Consider the following 12,709-nt stretch of genomic DNA (forward strand, 5'->3'; position numbering starts at 1 on the left):
CTTCAGTTTCTCATGACCTCCACAAACTGCTTTCTTTACTGCAGCTATTTTTAACTCCCCCATTCCTTCAGTCTACCTCAAAACAGAAGTATGACTGAACCACCCACATTTTAGGAAAAGCACTTCTCACCCCATTTTCATGCCTAGAAAGATAGTCTTGAGAAATATGAAGATCATGAGACTATAGATCACTGCTTCAGGCCCCACTTCTTTAAATCCCCCCTGTACTATTTCTAGTAGAGAAGAAAGAGGAACAAAATCACAGTCTTCTCCCAGCAAAACCACAATGCCCAATCTTTTACTTCATCTCATTTGATATCACTAATCATAAACTTACTGTATTTGAATTCTTGTTCAATTTTAGTGACTCATTGTCTTCTGGATCTCTGGTTATACCATCAGTTTCCCTTTCTGCTAACTGTCCCCAAATCTGCCAGACCTTCTCCCATTCTCCACAAACAACAGTTAGAAGGTGTGCAGTGTAATCAGCTTATTCTTTTGGACATATTCTTACAGATTTCTTCATTCTGTTCCTTCAAGTTTTTATAAAACACATTTCATTTTTGCTTTAAGTTTTATGGTAAAATCTTCAAAGCAGTGACTCTTTTTTATCTGAGTTGGAACATTTGTAGTTACAGCTTCAAAGTGCACAGAGATCCACTGCAATAGAACCTTTTATCTAAAGGTATAGTACAAAGTAATAAAGCACAATGGGCCTACATACAGCTTAATCCTAATGCAAATGATTCATGCAACTTTAATTCACGAACTGAACAAATAAAGCTCTGAGGAAATTATTGTTCTTCAGATTAAAAATTAAATATACTAAACAAAGTCTCTTACAATGCTACTGGCCTGCAGTGCTAATTTATTCAGAAAGAAAAAAAGAAATAAAGCGTTCAAGGACAGAGCTGAACATAAATCCCAGTGGTCCAGTCTCAGGGAAAAAAAGAAAGTGAGTGTTGACAGGCATCACACGAAAAATTCGATGCAGCTGCTGATGCCAGCTGAAAAAGGTTTCCAGCTGAACTAACATCTGCTCGACCTGTCAGAGCTCACACCTCCCACTGAAGTCAGTGACAAAACTTATTTCTCCAGGAACACTGCACACTCTTTGGAATGCAAATATTTTCTACAACAACAGAGGAGTTTAGAACTAACCATCTCTTGTGTTTTGTTCTGTGTGGTGAGTTTCCAAGGCCATAAAGGGCTATAATAAAAATTCGGCTAAAATGTGCTTGAAAGCCGAGTTTTTCAGAAAAAAAATTTTGCAGGTCTTAACAGAAACAGTGTAACACCTGATCACTCTTTTGGTAACACTGAACCCTTTTCTTAGGTATAGCCAATGGGCTCAAATCCTTAAGTGAAAATAAGGGAATTAACACTCCCAGCTTCAGGTACTCAACTAAATTAGCTCATCATCCTCAAGTCTCTCTGTATGTCTTTGCACAGAGTTTATAGCAGCTACCTCAGATGTCTATTCTCTGGGAAGTCCAACCAACTTTTTACCACAACATGAAGATGTTACACACAGACAATACAAACAACCGGAGACATTTCCCGCACCAAGGGTCAATTACCATGCCCATTCTGACATGACATCAGAAGCACATGTTTTTGGGGAAGCCATACAGGCACTTTGTGCAGCTTTTTCAAAGCAACATTATTCTCCTGAACGATCACATATTGTTTAGAATTGAGAACACATTCTTCAGAACAACGTAAGTTACACATATTGCTCATACTGAAAAGAAAAATCGGATTAAAATGACCACTTACTCTCCTAACTTTGCCCAGATAGCCAAAGCTACTCTCAGTATAATTTCAGAGCCTTCAAAGAATACTGAATCCCAGATCTTCAGAACTGTATGGTTAGGCAAGCAAGTAGCAAAGAGTGTCAGAAACCACTGCATTGTGAAGACATTTGTAAGCGGGGGTTCATATCCTCCTGAAATAATAAATGAAATTTTTTTTAAAAAAAAATGCTTAAAGTGTAGTTTACTGTTATTTTACAAAGAGTATAAACTGCATACTGAAATCAACCATACATTAGAGTACCTCTATTATTGCTCAAAACTTACTTAGCCTGCAGCTGTCCAAAGATAAGCTGAGAAAAAGCGTGATAGGAAAATGACATACTTAGCCACCTTTCATTCTTCTGTGCTGCAAAGAGCTCCAAGCAACAGCATTGGGTTTGGACTGTAAACCTTGGAAAACGCCACCACGCTTTTTTATTTTCTCCTTATGCCAGAAACATTGCTTTTCCTTCCTCAAAGCCATACGAACCAAAAGCTTTCATTAAAAAAACAAAACAAAACAAACCCCACACCAAAACCAACCAAAACCCTCTGCATTCCTTCAGAAACTAATCGCATAAGAAGTCTTTATCTACATGAAGGTGAAGGTGACTGTTTTGTAAAGTCTTACCTATTGTTTTAATACCCTGATGCGCTGCCAGCTTAGCAGAAGCAACTAACACATTCAGTTTTCCTTTTGACTTCTTAAGTTTCAAACAAGATTTAGTATTTCAGCCTGAAACTCTGAAGTTTTACTTTCTTGTTATGCTCAGAGATACTTTGTGCATCCTAGTATCAACTGATGCACTGAAGGCCGTGAGCAAATAGGCTGCTGCCAGTGAAAACCCTTTCAAAAAGCAAATACTTCCTTCTTGATTTTTAGACAGTTTGGACACAGTCACTGTTTATTTACATGCGACATGTTAGCAGATCTTTTCCAAGATGGAACTCAGGGTGCACTTAGCTTCCAGACTGAAAAAAAAACAAAAACCAACCAAACAACAACAAAAAGCCCACCATCTCCAAAACACTACTAAATAGAAGACTGAATCTTGCTTAAAAAAAGTAAAAAGTCTGGAGGGAATGCTATACCAGAAAAAAAAAATAAAAAAAAATCAATCACAGTGCAAAGCCAGTTTTCAGGTAGCAAGCCAAGACATACGGCTCAGTTTTGCACCTGTGAATTGCTAAAGCACCCAGGTGAAGAAATACTAACCAGTCGCGATTCGGCTCTCACATTGTAACTCTTCCCAGAACAACTATGTAAGCTAGCAATTACAAGAAGCAATGGTAAAAGAGGTATCTTGAGCTAAGGTAAAAAAAAAAAAAAAAAAAAAAAATAAAAATCAAAGGTAGCTCTTGTACTAAGCTGTTGTTACAGTGTTGTCACTCCATACATTTTTATGTCCTTCTCAACATGACTCTGTACACAGTCAGCAGTGGAACCAAATTATTTCCCTTTTAATTTTTCCTGAGAGCATCACCTATTTATGTTAACGTTATCAATAATGAAAACCCATCATCTTTCACTTTAAGAACGCATTAACAATTACACAAAAATTTATCAACATCCCTGGCAAACTAGAGATATCCCAGAAGACTGGAGATTAGCAATGTGATGCCCATCTACCCCATCTACAAGAAGGGCAGGACGGAAGATCTGGGAGACTACAGGCCTCTCTCTCAGCCTGACCTCAGTGCCAGGGAACGTTGCGGAGCAGACCATCCTGAGCACCATCATGTGGCACATGCAGGACAACTGGAGCATCAGGCCCACCCAGGGTTTATCAAAGGCAAGTCCTGCTTGACTAACCTGATCTCCTTCTACAGCAAGACGACCCATCTAATGGGTGAGGGAAAGGCTGTGGATGTTCTCCACCTGGACCTTACTAAACGCTTTAACGCCATCTCCCACAGCATTCTCCTGCAGCAACGGGCTGCTCATGGCTTGGACAGCTGCGTGCTACGCTGGGCAAAAAGCTGGCTGGCTGGCCGAGCCCAAAGAGTGGCAGCAAAGGGAGTTACATCTGGCTGGCGGCCGGTCACAATGGTGTTCCCCCGGGCTCAGTACTGTGGCCAGCTCTGTTTAATATCTTTATCAACAGTGCGGATGAGGGGATCGAGTGCACCCTCACCAAGTTTGCAGATGACGCCAAGCTGGGTGGCAGCGTTGATCTGCCAGAGGGCAGGAAGGCTCCGCAGAGGGATCTGCACAGGCTGGACGGATGGGCCGAGGCCAACTGTATGAGGTTCAACGAGGAGCAGTGCCGGGTCCCGCACCTGGGTCACAACAACCCCACGCAGCGCTACAGGCCGGGGCAGAGTGGCTGGGAAGTGCCCGGTGGGAAAGGACCTGGGGGGGTGGCTGGCGGCCGGCTGGGCATGAGCCAGCAGTGTGCCCAGGGGGCCAAGAAGGCCAACGGCATCCTGGCTTGTGTCAGAAACAGTGTGGCCAGCAGGACTGGGCAGTGACTGTCCCCCTGTACTGGGCACTGGTGAGGCCGCACCTCGAATCCTGTGCTCAGTTTTGGGCCCCACACTGCAAGAGGGACGTTGAGGCACTGGAGCGTGTCCAGAGACGGGCAACGGGGCTGGTGAGGGGTCTGGAGCACAAGTCTCATGAGGGGCAGCTGAGGGAACGGGGGTTGTTTAGCCTGGACAAAAGGAGATTCCAGAGAGACATTACTGCTCTCTACAGCTGCCTGACAGGAGGCTGTAGGCAGGTGGGGATCAGGCTCTTCTCCCAGGTAACAAGCAACAGGACAAGAGGAAATGACCTCAAGTTGTGCCAGGGCACGTTTAGGTTGGATATTAGGAAAAATTTCTTCACTGGAAGGGGTGGTCAAGCACTGGAACAGGCTGCCCAGGGAGGTGGTGGAATCACCATCCCTGGAGGCGTTTAAAATGCATACATGCGGTGCTTAGGGACGTGGCTTATTGGTGGACTTGGCAGTGCTGGGTTAACTAGGTTGGGTGTGATGATCTCAAAGGTCTTTTCCAACCTAAGTGATTCTATGATTCTATAAAATATTTATTCTAAGCAATAACTCATGTAAACACTTCAAAGACTGTATTTTTAGGCCAGTGCTCAGATGCAACAATAGCAAAAAGGAATTTAATAGCATTTTGTTGAACCTACCTCCACTTTCTCTGTTAGCAGCTCTTTGCAGTGTGTCTAAATGCTGGGACAGTTCAGGAAGCTTCATTCGTAAAAGATCTCGGAAAACAGCCATATCCACAGAGAGAGCGCGAAGATTATTGACAAAATAGCTATCAGGAAGCACCTTATCAATGAGGTAAATCATGATCTGTGGGGAAAATGAAATATTACTATGTAGGAGTTGCAGAGCCGATTATTTTCTAGGAATAACTGAAAAAAATATAGAATTTCAAAGTTACTTGTTCAGTAAAAAATGGTTCAGAGCCAGTGGCAACACATACCTCTGGTACCTCCATTTATATGGGGAGAAAACATTATCGTTTTAAAAACTGACAGGTACTCTAAGTATCCACAAACAATCAAAGTGAAAGGCCTCTTGAGGCTGTCCAGAATTTATGAATCGTTAATGACCAAAATCAATGTCACAGCAAGCTATGCCCAAATTGGAAGCATTACTCAAACCAAAGGCAACATTTGACACTTCTGATGCTTTATGTGTTTATGAGATTCTTCACACTGTTGGGAAGTTCCACTGTCCCTTCTCTGGTTAACTGCCACAACTAGAAGACAGATCTTCTAAATCATCTTGTCTCCCCCTCTCCGAAATATAAGATACTGTTCTTTAAAAAAACATTCTCCACACTTTTTACTGTGATGTGTTACCATGTGCTGCACTTCATCTTGTCACTTTAAAAGGTGCTAAATTAAGCAGCATGAGACATTTTAAACAGACATCTGTTTCAAGTGAGATAGCTCAACTATATGGGTGGTAATGTTATTAACTGGATACTGTCAAACTTTTGAGAATGAACAAACGCAACAAAGAAATATACAGAAGCTGATGCACACCATCAGCCCAACAGAAGATGCTGACCTTCATTTTACAATCTCCATGGCCACTCTACAAATCATATCCAGAAAGCCTGCATGCAGTCATCCCATCTGCTTCAACTCCTTATTAGTCTTTTGTTAACATTTCAAACATGCCCGCTTATCACCTGTTCCATACAGCCTCTAATGCTTGAGGGGAGCATGGCACCTTCATACAGAGGAGACAATCCTGCCAATCCCTCCCTTTTCACAAGATGCCCGCAAAAATAGCTTGGCAGACACTGAAGTTCCAAGAGCACAACCTTACAGTCTTATTGCTTCCCCTTCTCTCCCTGCTGCTTGTGACCACATACTACCACTTATCCTTGCAAGATTTTTTCAGGCAGTAACAGTCTTCTGTTACATGTTTTAAAGCATGTAGATCAGTAGTCAGTACAGGCAAATCAACAGGTTTTACACATTTTTGACGGGGTTGGTTTTGTTTTCTTTTTAAGTTTTAAGGATTGAAAAGAAACAGGTGACCAACAAGTAAGCTGGAGTCTCATATTTTGTCAGATGCCTTCCCTAACCTTTGCTGAATACTGGGTATACCTTATTGCCTTTTAAAAACACACTGTACTTTGTTCAGATATTTCAGCCAATGGAAGAACAATTTAATATAGCAACATTAACTTACAACTATGCTATCTGTGTCTTTATTAATTTCTTATGAAGAATTATGACATAAGCCATAAATCCCTATGTTAAAGAAACCATTTTAAAAAGGCTTTTGCTCCCTTTCCACTGAGTGGTATTACTTCAGAAATCTCAGGTATATGAAAGCGCAGGAAAGAACAGAAAATTTTTTGCAACACTGAAGTCCATTCTGTTTCATTGACATGTGAATTTTTTTGAGAATGGTGGTTTTTTTTTTAGAAAAGCTGGTATTTATCAGTTTGCAATAGATACTTTCTTTATGACACATCTCTACATATTTATTTTTATTTGACTTTGTAATATTTCCCCACAATAACGTGCAAGAAAAAACCTTTTTACATTTCAGTATCTATGAGATTTTTATGCTTACTTTGATAGTTTCTACATATACATGCTGTGATTTTCTTGCTTATCATAGTTTCAGTAGGCTACCTTTGAGGTGTTCTTCAGGGATTTAACTTATACATGCTTGCCTCAACTACTGAAAACTCAAGCATCCCTGGCTGGGCATTGACTGAAGCTACCCATGTTGGGTCCTCTGCAGTTAAAGCTCCATGGTGTCAGTAGTGCCAGCTGTTTCCCAGCCTCTGGGAGACACTTTCCAGACACAGAGCTTTTGTTTATAACATCCTTCCCAGAAAAGGGACCTGACTGGCAAGCCCCAAGAATCCCCTTGCTCCCTTAATTCCTAGATTCTGCAATAATCCAAACATAGTTTCCCCATAGCTCCAATCCTGAGGGCAGCTTTACAGGCAACAGCCGCTGCAGCTGTTCCGAAGTCACTCATCATTTGCTTTAGATGGCACGACTACAACAACAAAACAGCCAAATGCTAATTCCCCAATTCCTTTTTTTTTTTTCCCCTCCCCTTCCTGTTCCTCCCCCCACTTCCCTTTTCCCTCCCACTTCTGGGGAAATTCCAACCCTGCAAAAGCACGCATTAAGCTTGGAAAAGACATTATTTTCCATTCTTATTTTTGCCACCTAAGACCCATTTTGGTGCTAACAGCCTTCAGTGCTTTACTTCCCCAGGGCAGTCTGGTGCCATTCCATTGTCTCCTTAGCACAAGGAGCCTGATGCCGCTCACAGTAAAAGACAACTTAGTAATATAAGGATGCACACAGTTCTTATAATCAATTTGGACTTCATAAACCTTGGGCAATCATATTTCCTCTATTATCATAATGTGTTTTGGGAGCTTCTGGACAGTATGAGATCACACTAGAATGTGACAAATAGTAATTAAAAATACTGAGGGAATCTTTAGCAAGAGTAACTGAAAGAAAATTTTACTGATATAAAATAGGTATATGATGGTATTTTCTTCCTACTAGAGGCAGCTTTCTAGAATGAAGTATTAAATACTAGCCTAGCTAGCTGGACTCCTACAAGCTTTATATTTTAGGACTCAGTGAATTTAATTATTTGCCATATTTAAAATATTGTTTAAGGCAAAACAAACAGCTCAGTATCTCCCAGTCACAGTCACCTTCTAGTAATTTGACCCCAGCTCACACATACGAGCAAGTTTATACAAGGAAATACGCACATGATCTTGGCAATCCTTAACCACATCTGTAGTAAACAGCATTCCATTCTCTGGCATATTATAAAGTTCACAAAGCTTTCTATTAATTAGAACAGAAAAAGTCTAAAAAAACCAAAACGCTGTATGACTAATGTAGCCCAGAAAGTAGCTTCAAAGTGATTTACTTTCACTTTAAATATTTATTTTGTGTTTTCCAAGAACTTGCCTTAAAATACAGCAAATTTATTAACTGCTTTGCATGTTACTGCCACACAGGAGGCTGATAATGGACTCTGAAGGTTTCAGCTATTGGTGGTGTTTGGCAGCAGATTTGGGATTACAGGACAAGATACTCTAAAGCAAGTAGCAGTGGTCCCATTTATTTTTATTATGACCATTTGTTTCTGTTTGAAAAAACTCTTAGCAGTGATAATCAAACTGTTCATTCTAGCTCAGACAGGATAACAAACAATCTGCAGATATAAATTGGTTAACCCCTTTGAGTCCTGCTCTTTTAAGCTGTCTACAAAATTCATGCACTGATTTATTCTAAAGTTCCCTAACTAAAAGCAATCTTCAGCACTGAAAAAAAAAATTTACTCACTTTCAGGGCATCCCCTTCATTGCCTTCCATTACTTCCAGAATAAGTGCAGCTAGAATGTTAAATCCTTGACAATAGCCAACAGATTTATTCCACCTGGCATAAGCCAGCAAAACACGTTTTAATACCACTCGATCTTGCTCTGCCTCTTGGCCACAGTAAGAACTGCAACCAGTTCGGTGAAGGTCCTTTGAAGGAGAAAAGAAAGAAAAAATAAGCCCAAACCCAAGAACAGACAGAAAAGATGTGCATTTTCCTTCTTCCTTTACTTCTCTCTCCTGTCCCAGTTTTCCTTCCACCTCCGCCCTCCCAATACATATTCCTAAAGTTGATGACAATGTTTCTTTTTTAATCTGTAAACCTTTAGCTTACTGAAGAGGAGAAATAGGTTCAGCAAACTCTTAAGTAAACAATTTACCTAATAGATGTTCATATGATGTTGTCATGCAAGATATTAACACGTATCTAGGTTTTAAAGAGGCAAGATGTAACAGCTGCTTAATTGAACAAATAGGGCAACTGTTTTTATCAAGTTATAAAAGATCTACTAGCCAACTAAGTTTTCAAAACAAAAAACCCAACCAGAAACAGTGTCCTTCATATTTAAGCTATAAGTGAAAAAAAAAATACTACTACAACGTTTAATATTTCATAAGTAATATCTAAAAGCTTAAATTACCAAGTACAGATGACAATTGTAATAATCAGGAACACAAAGCATTTTGCTCTGTGTACTCTAATCAGGGTGACTATAGAACACAATCTCTCCTAAACAGAGTGATACCTCCTGAATAGGTAAATAGACTAATATTTAAGTCACCACTGCAATACAAATCTATTAAGCTCTTCCCTAAAACTGCCTACTGCTTTAAATATTAAACACTAATTAGCTGAGAAACATACATAAAGGTGTTTCACTCATGTAAAATAATTGAAATTGCTCAATTGCTATATTCTAAAACATAATTTTTAACAACATTTGTGTTTTTTTATAGAGAAGAGGAAAAAACCTAACTTAGGTTCCTTTGTCTCTATTAAACGCCAGTATTTCTTTAAATTAAAAAAAAGTAAAAATAGAGGGAAAAAAAAAATCACTAATAGCAATTGTTTCCCCAGCTAACACTAACCAGACCAGTGCAGAAGGAGGAAAGATGTTATTTTTGCCAAAGCAGTTGCAGAGAAGAAAATAAATCCAAATTCTATCTATTAAAAAATAATTCAACTTTTCACTAACAAATTAAAATAAAATAACAAATTAGCTAGCTACCTTTACTATCTGGATGCCCATAGAGTCATCATCAGGATTACTTCTTTCATTGAATGTGAAACGCATAGTTTTATCCCAGTCAATGGCTATACTGTGTAAGTATTGATCAGCTAGAGTCAGCCAAACCTAGAAATACACAAAGCAAGTCAACAAAATTAATTATTTCTTAGGTAAAATATGAACAGTTTCGATATAGACAGTTAGATGAACCTTATCAGTGTCACTTATATGTCATCTGCTGTTAGACTCAAAATACGCAGAAGAGGACTGTATCTAAACCAATTTTTGCACAATTAAAGCAATACCTTACTCCTGAAAACAGAAAGGAAAGAAACAGCCAGCATTAAGTGTCCAGGTCTGTGAACTGCTTACAAAGATGCAAGTCTATTTTCAGAAACTGAATCCACAGAGGCCCTCCAAGATGGAAGCACACAACCTCCTTGTTGGTTCAGCCCTTCTAACCTCATAACCAAAAAGGAGTTTTATAGAAAGGTAACACTGCTGCAGGCTTTCCTCAGACTCAACCATGGATCTCCTGGAAACCCCACAAAAGGAATCCAGTGGTGCCTCTCTTCAGCAGAGGTCTCTTCTGATCAGTTTTGCAGAAGAAACAGCATCTATTATTAGCCATCTGAGACTGATCTGAAAGGATCACTTGGATCAGAACAACTTACTCTTGTAAGAGTGCTTCCTAAACTGTTGGTGCTACAAGGAGTTCTGAAAACAAACATTTTGACTATTTTTAAAGCCTAACAATTACCAGAACAGATTTATGCATATGTATCTAAGACAAAGGCTGGACCTTTATGAAACATTTGAAAGGTTCCTGAACCATGAAAGATACGTGACAGATCATACAATGACAAGAAGTAACAATCAAGGATCTTTCTCTTCAGGAAACTGAAAGAAATCATGAAAGCAAACTGGTAGAGTTTTAGATCAGCCACTAACACACTCAAGTGAGAAAAGCAATTCAGACACTTCCCACAGATTTAAACACTTAGACAGTTACATGATGAAGGAATTTATAGACAGCTCCCAGAATCTCGTGTTTTCTGCATTGAAATGTCCCTTCCTACACTTTTGCAAAGCAACCCATGCAGAGGAATGCTGCTATTCTGCCTCCCAGCAGCCTTTGGCACTGCTGACACCCTACTGATGTTGTTTGACTGGATTCTTTATCTCTCTGCCAGCCCCAGAAAACAAATGTCACATGCCACAGCAATAATGCAGATGTCACCCTGCTCCTTCTGCTTCCAGCAAAGGCAGCAATCAGCATGCTGCCAACACAAAATGCTTCCTTTATTTTGGTATCAATCTCAAAATTATTGGGAAATCAGGGGAATGGCAGTGGAAAAACTACATTCATTTTCTTAATGCTTCTTTTTTGGTTAGCATCATGTGGTCACATGTAAGGAATCACAAAGATGGGCAGAATCAGAAGCAAAAGACAGAGATCCAAGTTAGATGATGTGGCAGGGTGTACCCTCAGAAAGTCTGCTGATGACACAAAACTGGGAGAAGTGGCTGATAAGCCCAAGGGCACCCCGACAAGGCGAAGTGTAAACTCCTGCACCTGGGGAGGAACAACCCCTGCACCAGTATATGCTGGAGATCCCACCCAGCTGGACAGCAGATTTGCAGAGAAGGAGCTGGGGGTCCTGATGGCCACCAAGTTGACCACAAGGTAGCAATGTGCCCTTGCAGCAAAGGCAGCCAGCAGCCTCCTGGGCTGCATCAGGCAGAGCGGTGCCAGCAGGCTGAGGTAGGTGATCCTTCCCCTCTGCTCAGCACTGGTGAGACACACTGGTGAGCTGGGCCCAGTCCTGGGCTCCCCAGTACAAGAGAGGTACAGAGCTACTGAAGAGAGTCCAGCAAGGGGCCAGTGAGAGGATTAAGGGACTGGAACATCTCTCCTATGAGGAAAGGCTGCAAGAGCTGGGACTGTTCACCCTGGAGAAGAGAAGGCTCATGGAGGATCTCATAAATTCATATAAATACCTGAAGGGAGGGTACAAAGAGAACAGAGACAGGCTCTTCTCAGTGGTGCCCAGTGACCAGACCAGAGACAATGGGCACAAACTGAAACACAGGAGGTTCCATCCAAGCATCAGGGAACACTTTTCTACTGTGAGGGTGACAGAGCACTGACACAGATAGCCCAGAGAGCTTGTGGAGTCTCTTTCCTTGGGAGGATATTCAAAAACCATCTGGACACAGTCCTAGGAAATGTGTTGTAGGTGGCCCGGCTTGGACAGGGGGGGTTGGATCAGATGACCTCCAGAGAGGTCCCTACCAACCTCAAGCATTCTGTGATTCTATGACCTCTGCCACTCATGTACCACAGAAAAGTGTCCGAGAGACTTACTGGAGGTGTAGGAAAAGAACATTTCAGAAAGAAAAAAGGCTGTTAGATTGATATAATGATTCACTGGAGTTAGAGATTAAAAAAATCATAGTGATGTGAGGAAAATGATGGCACTATTCCCCACTGATTTGTAAAGAGGAACAGTTCAGTTTAGAAAGACAGCAAGAAGAAAACAGGAAAAGGAAATTAATCTCATGCATCAAAAATATATGGAATGATATATATTTTATAAAGCTTTAAAAGTATTTTTATCAAAATTGCATTTTTAAAGCTGAGATCATGTCACTCAGTTTTATAGAAATGATGAATAGACATGCCTTTTTTTAAGGCTAGGGAACTTCAAATCTGGTTGAAGAAAGAAATAAAGTAAGCTTAGCAAAATCCCACTGGACCCTTTTCTACACTAACTCAGTGCAATTTCCCATTAATGGCACACTCTACCATTCTACATCACTCGTGA

The 12,709-nt window shown here is 40.6% G+C and overlaps 1 protein-coding gene across 7 annotated transcripts in view; it reads right to left on the bottom strand.

Moving 5' to 3' along the window:
• The window catches only part of TBC1D30 (TBC1 domain family member 30), a 58,288-nt gene that overhangs the window by 14,414 nt on the left and 31,165 nt on the right, over nucleotides 1–12,709 (bottom strand). For all 7 annotated transcript variants that reach the window (XM_037388918.1, XM_037388920.1, XM_037388919.1 and 4 more), the window contains 4 exons: nucleotides 9,882–10,007; nucleotides 8,617–8,802; nucleotides 4,936–5,104; nucleotides 1,780–1,948 (listed from right to left, as the gene is read on the bottom strand). In XM_037388918.1, coding sequence (XP_037244815.1) covers nucleotides 1,780–1,948; nucleotides 4,936–5,104; nucleotides 8,617–8,802; nucleotides 9,882–10,007 — 650 coding nt within the window. The remainder of the gene's footprint in view (nucleotides 1–1,779; nucleotides 1,949–4,935; nucleotides 5,105–8,616; nucleotides 8,803–9,881; nucleotides 10,008–12,709) is intronic.

The sequence above is a fragment of the Falco rusticolus genome, chromosome 5, assembly GCF_015220075.1.
Source record: "Falco rusticolus isolate bFalRus1 chromosome 5, bFalRus1.pri, whole genome shotgun sequence".
NCBI classification, from domain to species: domain Eukaryota; kingdom Metazoa; phylum Chordata; class Aves; order Falconiformes; family Falconidae; genus Falco; species Falco rusticolus.